Here is a 21,742-nt window from a genome sequence, read left to right as displayed (position 1 = left end):
AGCATTGAGTGCGTAGCCTACAAAGGCATTCGACAAATAAAAACCAAGAGACACAACATGAAGTGTGTCTCTTGCTGAGATGCTGAAGAAAAACCAGAAATACTTCACAACTGATGTTGCGGGGACAGGTATAAAACCTGAGTGGATAAAGACCTAATCATGCTAAATGCGTCACTGGAAGTGAAGGGCATATTTTACACAAAATGTGTCAGGGAAGAACTTTAATGCTAGCTGTGACAAGTGTAGATAAGCAGCCTGTCTAGTTATTCTATCTTAGAAGAACCTTTAGGATGACCCACACACCTTACTTGTAGCAACCAGAAAGAGCCTTTACCTCTGGGGCAATGACAAGATGACCTCAGTAACTAATGAGAGAAGGTGACAAAAGACTTCCACTCAGCACAGACCATGAAAGTGTCTGAGTTTCATAAACAAGAAATCTTTAAATGATACATTCCTTTTGTACTTCACAGAAGAGTAAGGTAGGGGGTTTGACGGAGATTAAAAGCATTCAAATGGTCTTACTTAGCAGCTGTGAAAAAGCTCAATTAGCACAAATCTAAGTGTTAACAACAGAGAACTAGAGGGACCATCTTTTTTAAAACTGGCTGTAAACTTTCACAAACCATAGCTTCGAAATATTGTGAAAAGGTTTTTCAAAATTCCTTTCTTTCTGAGAATATATTGTCTGCAGAGACACAATATACCATATATATAAATCAGCCAGCTTGCAGTGAGAGGGACTTGTCTGGTTCATCCTGTACAAAGCGATACCTTGAAAAACCACACTATTTCTATTTGCTTCTGGTTATTCTATCTGAGGAAATGAAGATGAAAATGTTTGTACACCTCTCTAACAATCAATCACTGCCACTCAGATAGATAGCACTAATCAGCTACTTGCAGAGGCAGTGGGAACACTCAATGAAGAAAGATACAGGGTATCTGTATTTAAAATATTCTCACTGCACCTCCCTGCTGTTTTGCTCAGGAAAATTATTACTGAAAAAGCAACAAAAGCCTCTAGAACACATGCAAAAAAATCCAATCCCTTTTTCAAGAGCTGGCAGTAGCAGATTAGCAATTTCAATATTCCCAGGCAACTGAGACTCACAGTCAGATTTAAGGTGGTATGGGAGTCACAAAATGCTGGTAGAGTAACACAACATCTTGGATGCAACAGCTTTCAGTGTGAACCTGTGTTGTTTTTTTTCTGAAACAGCGCCAATTGGTGGTATCACTGTTCATTTAGTTCTATGATGCATTATTACCATACAAGAATTATTTCTCGGTTGTAATATCTCAAGTATGTTGTGGTACATCATTTTGTTTACATTTTTCTTCCTTTCAGTGCTGGCTCCCATAGGTGCATTGCAAAGCAGCATGGAGGAACAAGTTTCTTTTTAAGTACCACATGCCGGTATCAACAGATGCTATCCTTACTGTGTCCAGCATCAATCTGAAAAAGTGTAACAGTATACAACACTAACGTCAAAGAACAGAGAAGCTAACAGCAACTGTCCCTACATGTATCCTGAGACAGCTAATGTGTGCAAAGGACAGAATTATTTTGGAGTCCTCACAGCACAGGTCAAAAAGAAATATCCTTAAAATAAGTGGGAAACAAGCTGACAGAGTGTGATAAAACTTCAGTCATATAATTGAAAACAGTGTCTTAAAAGCCATAGAATCATAGAATAATTTGGGTTGGAAGGGATCTTTAAAGGCCATTTAGTCCAACTCCACTGCAATAAGCAGGGACATCTGCAACTACATCAGATTGCTCAGAGCTCTGTCCAAGCTGACCTTGAATGTTTACAGGGAAGGGGCATCTACCACCTCGCTGGGCAACATGTTCCAGTGTTTCACCAACACCATAGTAAAAAAGTTCTTCCTTATATCAGGTCTTTTAGTTTAAAACCATTACCGCTTGTACTGTCACAACAGCCCCTGCTAAAAGTTTGTCCCTGTTATTTTATAGGGCCCCTTTCGGTTCTGGAAGGCTGCTATAAGGTACCCCTGGAGCCTTCTCTATTCCAGGTGGAACAACTTCAACTCTCAGCCTTTCTTCATAGGAGAGGTGGTCCATCCCTCCCAATAGCAAATTTGTCCCCATATATGGACACATGAAGGAGAAGTGAGAAGCTGTTTACTGAGTTGTTAAGCCTGAAACAAAGGAATTCCTCCATAAGTATGTAAGTAAGGCGGGGGCACCATAATGCATATTTCCCTTTACACTCCAAAACCTGGGGCCTATGGACTGACACTGCGTAAGTGTCACCTACAGGCAGATCTTCATTGGAACATTTTGATCAACTTTTACCAGATTAGAACAGAGACAAAAGGCAAAACTGGTCAGAACTAAAGAATTGAAATCCTCCTGTCTGGCCACAGGGTGTCCTCCTTGCTCTACGCGCTGGCCTCAAATGACCAGCCTCTGCAGGGGAAAAAGGTCTTTATTAAAAAAAGCCCAGTTAATGGATCAGAGGTCTGTAGCTTGCTCAGCCTAACCTGCTCACATTCGTTATAATACAATACACACTGAGGTTACTCTTCCCAGTTTCCTTATGCTAACTGTTTTGCCCTGACGGGTGCTGGCACTGCAGTCATATTTTTGAGCTGGTTAGACGATCACCCTCTTTTCAAGATACAGAACTGGCTTAAGAATGTGTCAGAGGACAGTAAGTTCAGTAATGCTTTGAATGTTTCTTTCTGTCACTGACATTAAGAACCAGGGATTTTTAGGCAAATCATCCGGTTCACATCTCTGCTAATACAGGATGCTCTTGCACATTTAATAATACTTCGTCCAGTTCAATTCTCAAATTGATTCTTCTGCTGCTCTGAGGGAATTATTCTGATGGCTAACAGGGCTCACATTTAGACCCAAGATTTTTCTTTCATAACTGTACTGCTTTCCTTCCAGTTACAGCCTTTTACCCTAAAAACTCTTGCACCTTGCTGTGCACTTAAATATCTATCAATTGCCTCTTCCAGATCTGCTCAAACTGCATTGTTTTGGTAATATATGAGACAGATGGGGTGTGAAGGGGCTGAAAATGCAGGTGACAGTGGAAATTCCTCCACCGTTCATTTACCTGAGGTACTCGTAGAGTCCATACATGGGCAAGAAGTCGATGTCAGACAGAAACATGTACGGTGTGCTGATGTGTTTCATGGCCACATTCCTTAGCAGATTCACAGGATAGAACTGGCCCTCCTTGTACACGATATGATAGCCGACATTGTGGCGGCTCATAAGTACTTCTGAGCCTTGGGCATAGCGCAGAAATTGCTGGGCTTCTGCATCAGAAAGATAGAGTGCCAGGCTGATTGGACCTTCCCAGTGTTTGCAGATGGCTTCAAGCATCTGGAGCCTGAAAGAGGAAAGGTGAGAATAAGAAAAGGCTGTCTTCCTGTCTGGGGCTCTTTGCCTGGGTTCATCTGACCGAATGCAGGTATCTGTCTCTAAGTGAGAGAGACTGGGGTCACTTTATATGCTGTGGAAAGCAGTGAATATTTCTACAGCACAGTTAATCTCATCTAAGTTGATGTCTCCTTCCAGAGAAGATGGGTGGCACCCTAGATGTGCCTACTTCTCTCCACTGAATACAAGGAAGCCTAGAGTTGGCCCTAGCTTAGATACACACAAATACAACTCAGATACCTAAAGCTAGGTGAAATCAACACCATCCTTTCTGGCTAGAGTGTTGATGCTGCAGGAAAACCCACATGGATGATGTGACTTCATCTGATGTGAGCTTTGAGCAGTTGCAGGGATCTGTCTATGTGGATTTACTTACAGCATACTACAGTACTCTTCAACAAGCTCGTGGAGGAGAAAGATGTACAGACCCACAGATCATTTTACCTCCTATTTAGGAAAACCTTCCCCAGATTTTTGCAAGGCAGTTAGTCAGGTCTTAAAAAACGTTAAAAGCAACAGGTCAAGGGAATACTAACTTATATGAACATTTGCATTGACTAGAAGAAGCCTCACTGTCAGGGAAAGGGCAAAAGGATGACACATCAATAAAAATGGGATCTACTGTGTATAGGGAGTAAGGAGAGAAGGAGGGAGAGACATGGCATCGCTGTGGAATATCCAAAGAACATTTCAGACAAAACCATCATTTAAACTACTAATTTGTATATGCTCTACCAGTATCTCAAATGTCATTAAATCATTTCCAGAACAGGTTGTATCAATGTGTATTTTTTAAAACTTCCAGCCATTACAATACTATTGATGAAAATGACAACAGAAGACCTCATACACAAATGCAAATCAAACCCAGGCTGGCCAAAATCGTTTAAGCACTTTGGGTAATTTATAGAGAATTGCTTAGAGATTAAGATATGACACCCAAAAATACAGCAAGGACTGATTAGAAAGCCTCTTGAGTTAATACGGAGGGAAATGAACCTATGCGGCCCAGTCAGATATTCTATTAAAAATTAGGAAGAGTAGACTACGCAACATGATTATCTTCTCTCCCTTCCACATCCACATTACTAGATTGTTCCTATTAATATTTATACAGAATACAAGAAAAGTTTTCTGCATCATTGTAATCAGAGAAAATAATTTCCCCCTCCGACTACCTCTCTAAGCTTTGCAGCAGAAAGGAATGATATACCAGCAAACACACATTCTGATTTAACATTAATAGCTTTTCCCTGCATTTCTGAATGATCGTGATGGCATCCAAGATGATACAATCATTTTTTCCTAGATATATTACCTTTACTAGTCTACACCTGGTACATTATTTTCTTTTTATCTATTATTGAAACAAAGGTTATTATCAGCCTGAAACATACAGCTGAATTAGAAACACAAATCAATAAAAAAGATCTAAAAAGTATGTGAAGGCTTTAGGCTTTTGGCTGTACAAAAAATAAATAGGGAAAAATACTTTTTTTTCTCCTTTTTCCAGCCTAGTGGAAACCTATTAAGCAAGAGACTCCAATTCATCAGCACTCAGATTTAGGGGCAGCCTTTAAAAAATGGAATACTTGCCTAGCAAGAAATGCAGCAAAATGCCTTTCAAGGACTCCACGCAATGGATAAATGGCATACATAACTTATTTAAATGGCACACCTGATAACGCTTGCAAAGCTTTTCACGATAGTTAAGTGGGAACTGGGTTTTGCTGGTATAAATTTCCAGCTGGACAGCTCAGCGCCCTTCAGAATACTCCATTTTGCTGCAGGGTTCTCATTGACAGGCTGCACTTCCATGAGTTTGATGCAGGGACTGCTGGATGATCCCCCACAATCTACTCTCTGTAGGTTGTTACAACAGTCTCCTTTCACCATAAAGCTTAGAATTATGAGTTTCTAAGCACAACATGACCAAGTTGTCTTGATTTTGTTAGCGGTCTTGAGGAATGCATCCTCTTAAGGACTCTAGAGAAAATAAATGTACTGCTGTACTGCATATTAATGAGGTCATCATTTAGTTGGTAAATTTTTTAAAGGTCTGTTTCAAGTCAATTGAATTTTGCTGAAATTCAATTACTTTGTGAGGTTCTTTGTTTTCGCTTTTCTTAAGAATACTCAACCAATTTACAATTTACATTCTCACCCAGACTTCAAGTGTTGTAATGCTAATCATGTCTTTCCTGTCCACACCTCAGTCTCACATTTTTGTAACTCCCACTCTGATTTCTCAACCCCAGGTACATGCTACATCTTTAAGAAAGGCTGCCTAGCCAAAACAACGCACGAAACCCACAGTGATGCAACCAAGCCATTATCCAAGAAAACGTCACATCAGTATAAAAGGTGACAACCAGTAGCGAACAGCACTGAATGAAGTTGGTCTCAAAACTTCTATCTAAAGACATTAGACATCCTAAAGACATCCTAAACCTCGTTCCTCTCTACCATTCCTCAAGCATATAGCATAGGCAAACATAAGCATGTCATGATAGTCATGTCAGTCTCATCTCCACCAGGACCATAATTGGAGAAACCAGAAGTTGCTTTTTTGCCTTTCCTCATCTTGGATGATCATTTGAAAGAACGATGCACGAATGTAGCATATAGAACATTGTTTATGTACATGCCATCTTACATCTGAGACACAATTCTTAAATGTCTACAGCTACGCTGGAGGAGTTTAATAAAAGTGGTTTAAAGAAGTTAAAAAAAAAAAAAGGCAGTATCTGAAAGATGTGAAAGAAAACAAAGCAGCTAAACAGTTCTTTGGTATGGTATTATTTATTGATTTTAGCTGAAAGGTATTTCCAACTCAAATCAATAATTTATAGCAACACACCAAAGAAGCAGGGAAGATTTTTCAGATTTTTCCTGCATGTACCAGGATGGCTGTTCTTCCTGAATAAAAATGTGTGGTCCTGTCTATCAATAAAAACATGTGCCCCAGTGAGAATCTAGAAAGAGAAACAGATGCTCAGACTTTGCATCAGTGCCAGTGAATAAGCACTGAGTCCCAGCTCATTCTTTTGAATTAAATTCTAGGGGGAATATATACCATGTGCACACATCAGCTTTACTAATTTACTGTGGCACTCGCTCAGGGTCTGGCTTAATTTATTTCTTTAGTTTTTTACTCAAAGGTTTGTGAACACTTAAGAAATGTTTCCTCAATTAAAAATCAATAGAACAGACACTGATGTGCAGAGCAAATCATAACACAACGTGCAGGATGCAGTGCTGAGGCACTGGCCAAACAGAATAACCCTCATTCGTTCATGTTTATTTTTAAAACAGGCTGTTAATGTTATGTTGATCTGATTTTCTCTGACCCTCCTGGAATATTGCTGACCTTCTGCTAGTGTAGCAGTGGTGGTGTTCACGGGTCATGTTGTATTCCGTATGTGCTCCGCTAAGTGAAATATCAGTTCCTAGCCAATATTCAAGGAGATCTGACCTGGTTTGTAACCCATTCTCATAGCAGTATCTACAAAGTTTGGTCCAGATTCAAACTGAGGAACAAGAGGAAAAAGGAGACTCACAATTCAAAATTTCACAAAGCTGGCTTATCCAGAGCTTCTGAAAAATGACAACTAATTGCTATGGTGAGAATCAGAAAGATGCAGGTAAAACTTTTCATGAAATAAATTATTTTCCCAAATGAAATACCAGTTAAATTTCACTTTACACCAGAACTGAAAGTTGAAAAGAATTAAAATAGAAATGTTATCCTGAAAATCAACTTGTATAAAAATGCAATGATTCCACTCAAAAGACCTTCTGTTTCACACCAGTACATTAAAAAAAAAAAAAGTTTAATTTTCAACTTCCCAATTTGAAACTAAAATGTTTAGTTTTGATTTTCACTGTAAGAAGAATCACTAATTGAGCTTTTCTGCAAGGAAAATAGCAATGAAAGCAAAACTTGCACTGCCTAATGAGGAAATACTGAGTGTAAAACCTCATCAGCTACAACTGCTTGCCTGACACTATTACAAACATCTCCTGCTTTTTCTAAAAAACCCTTCATAACTCCATAAACTAATAGTACCTGACAAATCTGAGAAGTAATAACCCCTGCAGTTCCAGTATTCAGCCTCTCATGAACTCTACCTACACTCGTGTGTGTACTGCAGAGCTGAAGTCTGGATGTATGAGTGATATCTACCTGTGCTACTCCTAATTCAAGAACAGTCTTACAATATGACATCCAAGATTCTACGAAAGTGAGTCTTTTCTCTCCCCAAAGCATTATGTAGTTGGATTTCTCTGTAAGAAAATATCGCCTTGTGTTTCCAGATGAACAAGAGTTTTCCCCTACCTGTCCATTGACAGTTGAGCCACCAGTGTTACATCAGTATTGTCTGAAGCAGGCTCGTATTCATAGTGTAGAAAGTACAAATGAGTGCGATGGACAGTGAAACGTTCTCGACGAAATTCATAGCATAAGTCATCCTCATCCAGCTCAGATAGCTGTTTCTGGAGCTGTAAGGAAAGATAAATTCTCTGTAATTATTTTAGTAAATCGGAAAGGATGAGGTTGGCAACTTGCAGCATGTTGCAATGGGGAGTGGAAGTGGAACATACAGAGTAGCATTGCTGCTGCAAATCACTGGGCAAGAGTTTAGAAGAAAGCACTTGTAAGTAAACTGATAAGGCAGACTGACCATTGTATTATGGTCTATATATCGTATATATTATCTGTATTTCAACATCCAGACCAGCAATGAAACAGTGAACTATCACAAGTTTAATAATCCCAAGTTTCAAGGTCAATGCTCCAATGTGACGCATAATGTTATTCCTTGCTAGAAGCAGTGTTTCAAACTACTCGTAGACATACAGTTTCAGCAGACAAAACTCAGCAGCGCATTAAGCTTGTATGCACTGGACTGAGCAATTCCCATTCTGCTGCCTCTGTTGGAGAATAGTAACTGCTGCCAGCAGCATGGACAGACAGCTGCAAGAAACATCTTTGATGATTATTCTGTCTCTTGAGACTTATGAATCTGCACCAGTTCACTTTTGCAATGAAAATATTCTTTCAGCTGCAGAATTAAGCCTACACTTTTAATGGGATTTATGCTTCTGGATATCTAGTTTGAGAAGTCCGAAGGATGGCAGATTAGCAGAGAACAGGTATTGGTTTGTCTCCCTTGGAAACCAAGCCCCTTCAAAGTTAAAATGGGCATCTCAGAGCAATTCAACCCTGAGTCACTTAGACCTGTAGCTTTAAGAGAATAAAAGTTTAGCTCTGAGGAAACGAGGAAGAGAAAACTGACCAAAGGTCTATGCAGCTGACTAATTCCATCCCTAAACTATATTATTTTAAAGAAAACATCTGGCTAGATTATTTAAAATCATTAATTTAAAAGGAAAAATCAGTCATACCTGCTCTAAAATGTACTACAAAATGTAATGAAGATGAAAATAACATATGGTCTTTACAATAGAGGTCAAATAGAGTTCTTTCTGTGTTGCTCTGAAACGTAGGTTATTAATAAAGGTATTTTTATATTTCATTTTTAGAAAGCATCCTATCAGAAGAATACAATTGCATATTTATCAGTAAATAAGACAAAGATTCATTTAATGGGAATTTTACAAGTTTTGATAAAAATAGCAGTGCACTTCAAAAGCATTTCATGCAACAGATTATTGAATTACAGACATTCATTTATATTTTAAAACCTCTTCTTTTTGTCCTGTTCAGGATGATTTAAAGTAATAGTTTCCCCACCTTCAAGAAAAAAAAAAAAGAAAATGTAGACATTTCTTGTTCTAATACTGTATTAAGAAGAGCTGTTGTTCTTGGAACTATAAACGTAATGGTTGCCACCAAGAATAATGCTTACAGCTGAATGTTTTCCTGTGAAGGCTGATGGAATAATTCCTGATATTTTCCTGTACATTACTCTGTAATCTTCTTTTGAATAATGGAAATATCTCTTTTGATTTCAAAGAGTTTTGGATCAGGCTCTCATTCTTCTGTGCTATTGTTCTGCACAGATCTTCAAACATCCCTCAAGAGAGACTGCTTTTAGAAAGCGAGTCCAAATCTTGACAAATCTTTACGCAGGCAAAACTTCTATTGAAATCAAGATCTCTTTTGGTGGAATAGAAATCAGGAGTTCTTTTACACATTCTTGGAGTTTCATTCATTCTGCTTTACAAACTGTCATTCAGTTGAGCCTGTACTTTCTTTTCCAGGTCACATTCTAACAATAATTGAATTAAACCCAATAATTACAACAGTGATTAGAAAGACTATTGCATCTCTCTATTTCTTCTTTGAAAAAAGACATTAGTATGACCTTAACAGAATTATCAAGGAGATAATTGAAGTTTAAATGGTTAAGACAATAGCAAAGCATATTTCAGGGATACCTTACTATCCTGCTGTATGTACAAATGACCAGGCTAGAAGTTGGTAATTGCACAACAGCTATTAATCAGGCAGTCACTGAATCATTATCAGATTACATCTGGGTTGCAAGCTAAGAGGATATAAATACTTAATTATGAGTTAAACAGTAACATTTGGGGCTAAATTATGGCTTTGCACTCTACAGAGCCCTGGGTGGGAGAAGAGGAGGAGACAGCTTCTTAGAGACCCCAGATGGTGAAACTCACCGAGTCACAAAGTTGGTGATGGAGGTGAAGGAGAGCAGCAAACAGCAGATCCCTTCTGCTACAGGGCAGGAGAAATCTCGTTCTTTCCTCTGCATCTTGTAGGGTCAGGATTTTGTCTCTGTCCTGTCAGACTTTTTCTGAGCCTGCAGTTATGCTGATAGTCTGCGAGGTTCTCCCTGGCACTTCCCATGACTTGTGCTCAGTACCGCATGTAGCATTGGGCCCCAAGCGATGGCTGTGTCTCACCTCTTGTCTTAGGATATGAAACACAGCCCACCCTTGGAGAGAGCAGTCCCCAGAAGGACTGTGGGCATGATGTGCTCTCTATCTCCCCCAGCCTCTGCCCCCAGCACCCTCCTCTCAAGTGCAGGCAGGCTGCCAGGGGGAAGCCCAAGCACAGGCTGTCAGAGAACCCTGGCTAATATGCAGGCATCACTTGGCAGGATCAGACACACAGCTTTGTCAGCACTTTGCAGAATTGCTTGTGCAATCCTTGTCCACTCATACCATGAGCCTAAACTGCTAGGCAGCCTTAGGAGCCATGCTCTGCAGGCTGGGCAAACACAGCTTACTTAAGGTGCGCTCCTTCAGGTGGGACAACCAGCACAGGACAGGCTGTAACTTGGCCTGTAGCATTGTCTCTGCATATGTGGCAAGCAGTCTGCGTTAAGGATGGGGCTATCCTGCAATGCTGAGGCAACAGGCACTGGAATGCAATAGCATGTGATTATCCATATGAAAATACCTCTCCCGCTGGAAGCAATGCTAAACATGCTAGGCACCCTAGATTTGGTCCAGCAAAACCTGTAAGATCACAAGCTACCTCTCTAAAGGTAGCTGTATGACCTGGACAAATTATCAGGACCAACAGCTGGGTGCTGTACATTTAATGCAGTTTAAGAGCCTTTTTTCTCTCTCACTTTCTTTGTTCCCTTCATTCATATATATATTCATCTATACATTCAGACACCAATGTCCCTGTATCACATACACATAAAGACTGCTTCCTCTTTACTATGAAGAGACACATACAACCTACAAATACATATTGCACACAGTCATATGCCATTTTTTACTCACATATTTAAAATGAAGAATGTTAAAGATGAACTACATGCAAAAGACAGTGAATTGTCTGAGACAGACACACACACCCCCTTAAATTTATCTCTTTCTGAGTTACCCATATTAATTTTCAGTTACATGATCACATAAAATTTCTCCAATGATATAATCTTATCTACAGCATGCACATTGCAGGGGTCCATTATTTACAGACAAAGAGCGTACAGCTTGGTTTAAGGTCTGCCGCCACATTACGTCTTCTGGAAAAGATGGGTTTATAATGGGAATGCTGACAGACTTATGCAAACAGATGCTTACTTAAACACTGCACCAGTGCACCATCAAAATACCAGCTGGATTTGATAAAAATATGGCATCCGCATTATGGACCCCTCCATTATACTTACAACAATATGCCTAATATAGCAAAGACTTCTTAACCTTAGAGCGACAGCATGTACTCTCATAAGTGAGTACCTGCTTAGCATAAGATTCACTGTTTCTACAAGATTTTCAATGCTAAGGCTACTTGCCACTGAGCATGTGGGAAATGTCACCTCTACGAAACACTATCACAGTTGAAAAATGTATTCTTTTCAGACTGTGCATGGTAGATGTTCTCCTAGGAAATACTGTAGTGGGAAACAAGTGCTTTCATTAGCATCATGATGTTACAGAAATAAAAATGGCATATAAAATGGCAATAAAAATGCCATGACATGCACCATGACAAAACGAAGAGACAAATACATAAAAAGAAATGTACACTAAGTTACTTCTCTGGGCAACCAGCTGTGGCAGGTGATCAGACTTCATCTCAGGAAAAGTTGTCTTTGAAGCTAGGCTGGCCAGAGTGGCACAGGCAGGCCAGAAGGTATTCAACTCTGCCATAAATTATCATGATTTACCAGGTCTACTTGTCTAATACATTTGTATGAGGTGAGGTGCTGTTTTCTATCAATGTGATAGATGGTAGACCCATGTGATACACGGCACACAACATAAACCTTTCACCAGCAAACTGGATAGTCTGTTCATAAATATTCCTTCCTAAGGCTGTTCCTACCGTAAGCAAATTTGTGATTGGCCTCATTTTAACTGCTGTGCCACAGAAAACATCTACTCCCCACCAAAATCAACAAGACTTCATCTCAGACAAGATCAATCCAAAATCCAGGATGAGATGTATTTTCAAGGGATTAGCGATATTTAAAAAACCACCAACAAGCAACGCTTTGTGTCTAGTGGCTATTTAGATCTTGGGGAGAGGATAAGAACACTAATGTAGGCATCTCTCCCTCATCAAGTGTTCAGGTGAGGTGAGTTGACACTAGGCTTAAGTCATTCACTCAATATCACGCCAATACAAGAGGAACCGAGCAGCTTTTAGATGAAAACTTCTACCTTTCAGATCATCATTCCTTCTCCCAAGTGTGTGCAGTTAAGATTCATAGCACAAAATCAACTCAGCTTAGCTGCTGAGATGAGAACTAACACCAGTCCAGGATGAAACTATAATCTGGTTATAAACTGCAGCAGTTTCATTTCCTCCTGTGTAGCTGTCCCAGTTCTCACCAGTAGGCAATTTGGATTGCAACATTTAGCAGTTTCAATGTGTGTGAATTAACTGTTGCCTTCAGCACAGCAAAAACAAAGCAGATGATGATGTTGGGAGGAAAATGGCCAAACAAGACCATTCACTGGGTCTTGTTTGGGATGACCTACATAAAGTACTTCTGGCTTCTCCAATTATTAGTAATAAAAGCCGGACTAATCTCATGTCAATTAAACCTTTATTCCTCCCACACCATAACATTTTGTACATTTGCTATGGGTCAAATTGAGCCTTCTGTGAAACAAAGCTGTGCTGAGGACAAAGAGGATAATGTCTGAGCAAGCCTACCTAGCAAGAGGAATTTTGCTGCAGCATGTAAAAAGTAGCTAACGCTCTTGCTTAAATGGGAGTAATGTCTTCTCTTGATCCCAAATAATCAACACAACTAATAACCCAATTTTTAGGCATGCATAACATCTTAGACAGTTCCGTATATGTGAAGTACAAATTCTGTTGATCTCAGCTGCTGATGTTGGATCATGGCAATCCTCTGCATCTCATTTCCCCAGGTCCCTGCCAAGCCTTCTTGGATGAGCTGCTCCCAGACCTCCCTCGCAGCACAGTGCCATGACAGATTGGTCTCCTTGCTTTTATTACCCCAGATTATTTCTAGCCCTGTTCTTTCTTGTGTGACAAGTTCCATGGTCAGTCCCAGTCCTGTTTCTAATCCCATGGTCCTTACTCAAAAGTAGTCTGCCAAATCTCTTTAAGAGTCTCCAGAGATCTGAGCCTTCTTAAAGTCAAATAAAACATTATCAACAGTGTGTAAACCGCATTTTTCAGCATTGTAATTTGCCTAAGTTTTCACCAGGTTGGCAAAAGACAAGTTCCTGGCCCAAAAGTCAGTTCCTTCTCTGAGGTGTGGAGTATTTCCATGAAGAAGTCATCAGAACTTGTGGTGTGAGCAACACACTCCCAAGCTTTTTCCCATGTTTCACTTTAAAAAATTAGAGAAAAGAAAGAAAGAGGTAACCAGCATGGCATAAAAAAAAATCCCAGTCCACATGATCCCCCATTATCAATATTATAAGCAGTTGAAAGCAGTATAACAGCAACTTTCAGGCAACTAATAGGATGGGATACCAGCTCAGCATTTAATAACAATAACACTTATAATAATAGAAACAACACAGCTGGGGAAGTCGGGATTTCACCTCAAAACTGCCGTATACCATTTGTTATTACTAGAGAAAAACCATGTCATCACAAAATAGTAACTTTAATTCCCAGTCCTACAAATGATGAAATTCTGCAGGAGTAAAGGGTATTCAAAGCATCAGTCTGACTACACATTCAGCACCCTGATACTGATTTGGAAGTTCCCTTTGCATGCTATTTTTAGACATTCAAAATTTGCTAGATTTGTTAGTAGAGTTTCTAGTATGTGGTACATTGATAGAATCTCCTGTTCTTCTGGTAGGTATTACAAGCTGGCATGCACAGCCATTTATTTGCCAGTATTAAGAATCTCTGGTTTTGCTCAAAGAAATAAATAAGTAAAAACACATTTAGTAAGTAATTATACACTTAAACAAGTGTTTTCAGGGAGAACCAGATTTTTTTTTACACTGTTTCTTTGTATTGTTGTTTTGAAAGTCTGAAAATAAAAATCTACAGAGATTTTTTTTCCTGTGTTTTCTGAAAGTCTTCTCTAATAGGAATCTACTGTCCTTTTCTTAAACTGAGCGAAATCAGTGATAAACTTCCCACTGATCTTGCTCTGGACTTTGGATCAGGACACAGGCTTCACTAATATGGGACACCTCCATTCAACCTTCAGATTTAATGCTTTGGCGGATGTACCTGATGAGAAGCTGTCTGCAGGAAAGAAGTTTTATGAGTTGACTGTGTGCCTATGTGCTAAAATCAGGCTTTACAATATCTATCTCATAGTGTAACTATAGAGAGAAAGGCTGGTACAGAGAAGATCCTGTTGAAATATTTTAGACTTTAGGTCTATTAGGACTATTTTAGGTCCTTTAGAATGAAATGCTGAACATAAGCATTAAATGCCAACAGGAAATGTTCAAATTTGATATCATTGTGAGCTTTGCCTTTGTGGCTTTCCCTAAAATCTTCTGCATTGTATCAAAATAAGAAAGAAGAACTATGAAGGGAGAAATAGCATGGAATAAGTAGGATGGAGTGACTAAGTAGGTGCTCCAAAGGCCACCTGAGTCAATGGCTATGTTTACAGGAGGATTTGGTTCATATTCTGTATTTCCCATCCAGAATCTGCACAAAAGGGAAAGGTGTAACTGTAATACCAATTTGCAGAGAAGAGTATGCTCTTTGTAATCTCATTTTAGCACATATTGACTAAAGAGGACTTACAGCACTGCTCTATGGCAAGAAGCATGTGGCAGCCTCCCGCCCACAGCCTTTCGCTGCAATACACAAGGTCTTTCTGCTTGACTATTTCAAGGAAAGGATGAAACGTGTATGTACACAGACATACATATAAGCATTTTTACAAAAACAGAAAAATTACCACATCTGTATTTCTTTGCCTCCAATATTCCAGTTTCAGAGCCCTATCTGTTCTGTTCATTCCTATTTGTAATATTTTGGAACCTAATAACAATGTTGTTTGATGCACTGAAGATCAACAGCTGACTAGATCAGGACTGTGCAGTATACGATCCAAAGACTGCCTTTATACCTGTTAAAATTCAGTCTGTGGTATTATACTTCCTTAGCAAACGTTAAAAGAAGAGAAGTACTAACCCTTCCACATGCATATAGACACATAAGCATACATGCATGTGCACACATACACAGAGTGACAGAGATTAATGTAAGGTCTGATTACCTTTTAAACTAATGCCCCTTTACATCTCTCTAGCACTGTAAATAGTCCTTGAAAAGTGAAGATACATAATTTACATTCATTTTAAGACCATCTCAGTACTGATAAGTGTAAAGGGCCTTAGAGTTAACAGAACCAGCACAATGGTACCCACTGCCATACTTCCTTTCCATGTTATTTCAATTACAAATGAGATTCCTTAATTACAGGTTGCATTCTGAAGAAAACAGCATTACAAATATTAAATTGAAGAGAAGCAATGACTGATATATTGGAGCAAGAACTTGAGGGTAGATTCCAATACAGCCAGACTGTGAGTGACAGACTCACACCAAGCCTCTGCTTCAACAGGGCTCAGCGCATTCAGTGCTTAAGCAATCATCTTTGATTATAAAACCAGCAGAGCTATTCTAACATTTTGTCCACCAGTGCACAGAGCAGAGAAGCATAGGCAGCTGGAGGACCACCTTTCACCCATATACAATGCTTAGCACAATAAAGCCCAATTGTGTTTTTGGGCTGATAGTCTCAATTCAGAGAAGAAAGGAAAAATAACAGGTATTAAGATAAACCAAATAGCAATTTCTACTTTACACATACTTTACTTTGCAGAAATTATAGCCTTTTATGTAACATATATACTTAGGAATCCAACTGGAAATGTATGGCTGTTTCTTGTCAGACTACAGGTCCACCTAGCCCAGCATCCTGCCTCCAGCTGTGACCTGGCTGCCTAGAGAAGAGTGTAAAAGCAGGGTGAGTGTACAGTGATGCTTTCCCAGAACACTCCCCTAATCCTGAGCTTGTGGTTCAAGGACTTTATGCACGAAAGCTAAACAGTTCCTGACTGATTTTCTTTCTGTGAAGAGTCACTTTCGAGCATGTGTATATTTTTAGCAACATTACTTCCTGCTCAAAGCTTCATTACATCGTGGTAAAATATCTTTGTTTTGAACCTGCTACTTGCTATTTCCACTTCATGCCCCCTAGTTCTTGTACTGGGAGGAATGACAGAGGTTCCCTGCTCACCTTACAAGATGATCTACTTCTAATGATTATCCTGCAATAGATTGTAGTAATGTACTGTATTTTAATAGAACACCTGTGACACTGTATGTGTCACAGTGAGAGTGGGTTTTGTAATAATCCTATTGTTAGGGTCTTGTAACTTCAAAGCTGAAACTTGCTTTTTGTATTCTACAATAAAAAGGACACAGCCAAGTTTAGAGGGGAGCTTACATCTAGGGTAACTAATAAAAAACAATGTCTTCTCCTAAGTGACTAGTTTTAAGCTATCTGAAGTTAGCTTTCTTTATGTATCTGATTGTTTGGATAGAAAGCTGTTAACTTTTTGGTGTCTCTTGGCAAGTTAGGACTTATATATTTTTGTATGTCTAGCTCTTTCTTTTTTCAGTATCTCTTTTTTTAATTATTTATAAATGGAAAAATGAGTTACATTTCTTTTTCAGACACAAGCCATACCATATACCATATTGCGTTCTACTTGTCTTGAATACGAAACAGGCTTGAACAGTTAGTCATTTCCAGTGTCTGTCAACTAGATACAAGTTCAGTAAAATGAGCCATTTTAAACTTTCAGGACTGCCATTTTCAAGTAGCAAGAAAATGCATTCATTGTGTGCTGCTACCCAGCAACTTGTCTGGAATAAATCTATTTAATAAGGATATACAGAGGTCTGGAAAATAAAGCAACAAGTCTGTGACTGCATTCATGCTCTTCGAACTCAGACAATATATTGTGAATTCAGTATAAATTTAACCTGAATTTTTAAAATCCAATGAAGGTGTGTTTTGTTCTCAACTTTTTTTTTTTTAAATGTCTCACTCCCCTTTTCTCTTCCACCTCCTACCCTCTACCGTGTCTATTGTATCTTGATGTCTCTGATGGTCAGACTCTGAGTGGTGTTTTATCACATTCGCTTCACTTGATTGTCTAAAAGCCTCTCACACTTGCAGGGGATTTTCTTTCTCCATGTGCTTTTGCTCTCACTGTGCTCTCTCTCTCTCTCATCCCTGCTTCAGTCTCTTCCAGTTAATGTTGATCTCCAGTTTCTCATCATTCCCCACTCCTTTCAGAAGACAGTGGCATGGTCAAATACGTATCTGGGAAGTCATGCCTTAGGCTAAAATATATCTATCCAAGCTATGAGTGCTATAGTTAAAAAATAGCGAATGGTATCTCCTGTGGTCATTTTATCAACAGACTAAATAGAAATACTACAAGTCTCAACAATGCTATTGATTGCCAATTACATCTTAACTGCTAATGTGTACATGATACTCACTTTGCTTTATTGATTTTTATATAGACAATGCATATTTTAGAATTCTTTTTTTTTGAAGATAACACAAAATGTTACAGGTTACTTATTTATTTCCTTTCAGAATATGTAGGCATAATTGGTACTTGCTCTAGAAACATCCAGAGACCACATCATTGCGGAATCATAGAATAGTTTGGGTTGGGACCTTAAAGCTCATCCAGTTCCAACCCCCCTGCCAGGGGCAAGGACAAGTGGACCTGGTCTGCTAGACCAGGTTGCTCCAAGCCCCGTCCAACCTGGCCTTGAACACTGCCAGGGATGGGGCAGCCACAGCTTCTCTGGGCAACCTCTGCCAGTGCCTCACCACCCTCACAGGGAAGAATTTCTTCCTAATGACTAATGTAAATCTCCCCTCTTTCCGTTTAAAGCCATTCCCCCTTGTCCTATCCCTACATGCCCTTGTAAGCAAGGAGTTCATATAAATCTGTGTATAAACATTTCAGTTAACAGTTTTTACTTTGGAATTATAGGTACTAAGGCATACACATACATAAGAACATCTGTACATAAACATCCCTGATTTCAACCATTTTCAAATGATTTGCTTTGTCTGAATAGTTCTGATTGCAATTTTTATGCAGATACACATAAACGCTGCTGTGTTTGATTAGGGGCAGTGCAGAAAAACCTGCAGCCTCACAGCCTGTGTGTACCTTGAAATATTAACTCATCCTGTAGTTAGTTTGCAGCGTGGCAAAACCTTGTAGACCTAAATCCAGCAGTCTCAATATTTCCATTTCTTCTTCATTATTTGTGCATTAGTATCTACTAGCCAAAACTGACATCACTATCTGCAGAACAAATACAAGAAACGAGCCCTTCCCCTGGAAAGTTTTAGGTCTAAGGGTGAGATTTGCGAAACTGCCTAATGGAATGAAGAGCTCAAATCCTCATTTTTAGTTTGTGATGTTAGATTTCATGGGGATTTTTAAAGGCAAAGTGGACAAAAAAAAGGCAACAAAAACCGGGGGAAAGGCAGGATTAATATCACAGTTTTGCAGGTGAGGAACTGAGGCACAGAGGGATTACATGATATGCAGTGTTATTCCTGGAATCCGAGCACTGACCTCAATTCTTCTGAGTCCCTCTTCACTACCTGCACCACCAACTCTCCAAGCCTTCACGTAGCCTGAGCCTTGTATGCACCATCCTTTAAATTGTCAAGCCCTACACATCCCACTTACATTTTCACTGTTAACATCTGCCTCACTGGGGCAGCCAAAGAGTTCCCGTCTCAGCAAATTCCCATCATATTCCAGGAATGTCAGGTAGAGGTTGCGGAAGAACTCCACATGCTTGTTTTTCACTCGCAGCTTCTTTGGTGAGTTCCAGTGAATCACCTCAGAGGGAAAAAAAGAGAAAACACATCCTGCTGTTAGAATACAGATTTGCTTTATCTCCTCTTTTTATGTGTGTTCAGTTTGCCGCCCTCTTAAAAACAAAACAAACAATCCCAAAACTACACAGTCTTTTTAAAAGGCAGGCTTTTCCACATCCTTCGCAAGTAACTGCAACTCTACAGATGATGTGCTTTGAAACTCCTCCACAGGATTACCTACACATTTGAGTTAGGGTGCTGCTCTAGTTTGTGATGCAGCACCTTATAAATGCTGCCACAACTCTAATCAGGGAGCTGATAGGTTATGGACTCTGTTGAAGAAGGTAGAAGGACGAGGGACACAGGGAAGTGGGTATTAAACATTAATCTCAGATTTCCACATGACTGTTTCAGCTAATGAAATTGATCCACTGTTTCAGGCCAGGCAGACTCTTCTCTGCTTAGGTATTGAGAAGAAAAAGACTGAAATTAATTCCTATACCCATTTACACCCTTCAAAAATGACTGAATTTAATTTGACTTCCATTTTGCCATTATTTTAAACAAGACTAATTTCAGTTGTGTTACAAAACACAGTGATGCAGTACAATGCTTTACCCTTTGAATTCCAATTTCTAGCAGGTATTTACCCTCTGCTCATGAGAGATGACTTTCACACTGGCCTAGATTTAACTCTAATGCTGACATAAAGGGCCTGATTCTCATTTACATCAAGGCAACTTTGCACTGCTGCCAATGTGAACGAGAATGAGGCCCCATTAGAGGAAAAACTAAGAGGGAGCCACAGGTGGCTTGCAGGAATTATTTCATTTTATAGAGGCTGTATTTTAGGCATAAGAAAAAAAAAACCACCAAATGCTTTGTATTCAGTTTTATTCCTGTGACTTCTGAAGAGTTTAAAAAAAAAAAAAGTCTCCTTTGGGAATACTTCCAAGCTAGGAGTTCTGGAGGTTCTCTGAATCCATTAAGTTAATTGCATGAAGGCACAGTGTCACTCACACACAGCCACAGAGCTGCAATGCCAGCTGCTGAGCCGGGCTGAGCCGGTCGCGCGGTGAGTTTTGCTCTGAACACTGCATTTGTGGGAAGGAATGCACAGAGCTCAAGTGCAGCACGTAGAACAGAAGCAGCCCAGAGCAGATGAATGCAGTTCCCTTGGAGTCAGCAACACAGCTCCACAGGAACAGGGAGCCCTCTGAAATCATACTATCTGTTGCTGAATGAGTGGACTGGAGGAGGAAAAAGCAGGGCACAGCCTGAATTCTTCGTGTACTAACTTGAGCAAACAACACAGCCTCTCCGCTGAATGTTTATACTTCTATAAAAGCTATGGCACTCTCTTCTATGTACCTAACACCAATGAAAGCACCTCCTGATAGGGAAAGCTTTATCCCTTCCTGGGATTTCACTGCTAAGGCTACTAGGATGTCAGAAAACCATACATGCAGTTAAAGAAAAGTAACTGTAAGGAAAGAAGAAAAAAACATTTCAGAAATTGGCAAATCACTTTTTCCAGTTATAGGAACACTTTAAATCAAGATCACGATGCATCTACACACTGTATAAATCTGGGAAATTGCTTGGACAAAAATACTCAGTGTAGATATTTTTTCCCAGGTAATGCTGCATTCTTTGCTGGCTTTACATTTGTCCATATGTTTGGAAGTGTAACTTATCTGTGCAATAACATGTTGCTGCTAAAAATACAGAACATCACAGAAACAGAAAGCGCTTTAGGGAGGTTAGGACATAAACTTAATATGACAGATTTCCTCCACTGAAAAATGGATCTCCAAAATCTTATTTCTTTGAAAAGAACTTGACATTTAATCCATTGCATTTAACTGCAGCAAAAGGTATTAAATGCATGCAAAAAAATTTCAACAATTGAATCCTACCTCAGGGAAACAGGCACATGTAATAGAAGCACAGGGTTGAAGGAACCTAAAGGGCTGATTAACAGTTTCACAGGGTACCAGTATGCATTTTTTACAAGCAGGCATAGAATGGAAACTGTCTGCTGGTAACTTGCACTTAAAAGAGTGGATCAAAGAAATCTGAGAAGCTGGCAAGTGGGACAAAAAATACTCGCTCAGAAAAATCCTCTGTGTGTTCTCCATACTACTCCTATACTTCATGTGAGTTTCCTGTCGGATGGCTTCACGAGCCACCCCCCTGGTGAGCACTCTGACCGCTCACCCTGGGGACCATGAGCACAGAAGTGGCTAATGATGATAAACTCAGTAACTGTTATGGGACAGGCTTCCCGGTGCTGTAGAAATTTCCCATCAACATACACTATGTCACATCACAGCCAAGTACTGGTGTTGATGCCTCTACCCAGTTGTATGGGGGATGTCAAAGCCAGGCAACTGCAGTTGTCAGCAGAGAGACTCTCTGCTGCTGTGCTTCAAAATGTGTTGTGTGTGTAAAAGCTGGTAAGTGTCAAGGGCCTAGCTGGTGGTTCACATCTGATCAGATTTGAAACATG

General features: G+C 39.6%; 1 protein-coding gene across 6 annotated transcripts in view; it reads right to left on the bottom strand.

Annotated features, from left to right (window-relative positions):
• Window positions 1-21,742, bottom strand: part of LARGE1 (LARGE xylosyl- and glucuronyltransferase 1) — a 277,729-nt gene that overhangs the window by 20,619 nt on the left and 235,368 nt on the right. For all 6 annotated transcript variants that reach the window (XR_003990374.1, XR_003990375.1, XR_003990373.1 and 3 more), the window contains 3 exons: window positions 19,097-19,252; window positions 7,767-7,930; window positions 3,099-3,377 (listed from right to left, as the gene is read on the bottom strand). Coding sequence is in view for 3 of the 6 variants with exons in the window: in XM_030477990.1 (XP_030333850.1) it covers window positions 3,099-3,377; window positions 7,767-7,930; window positions 19,097-19,252 (599 nt within the window). In the remaining 3 variants the exon portion in view is untranslated. The remainder of the gene's footprint in view (window positions 1-3,098; window positions 3,378-7,766; window positions 7,931-19,096; window positions 19,253-21,742) is intronic.

Source organism: Strigops habroptila, chromosome 3 (genome assembly GCF_004027225.2).
Source record: "Strigops habroptila isolate Jane chromosome 3, bStrHab1.2.pri, whole genome shotgun sequence".
Taxonomy (NCBI): domain Eukaryota; kingdom Metazoa; phylum Chordata; class Aves; order Psittaciformes; family Psittacidae; genus Strigops; species Strigops habroptila.
The sequence above is the reverse complement of the archived record's forward strand: the minus strand, read 5'-3'. Positions and strand labels throughout refer to the sequence as shown.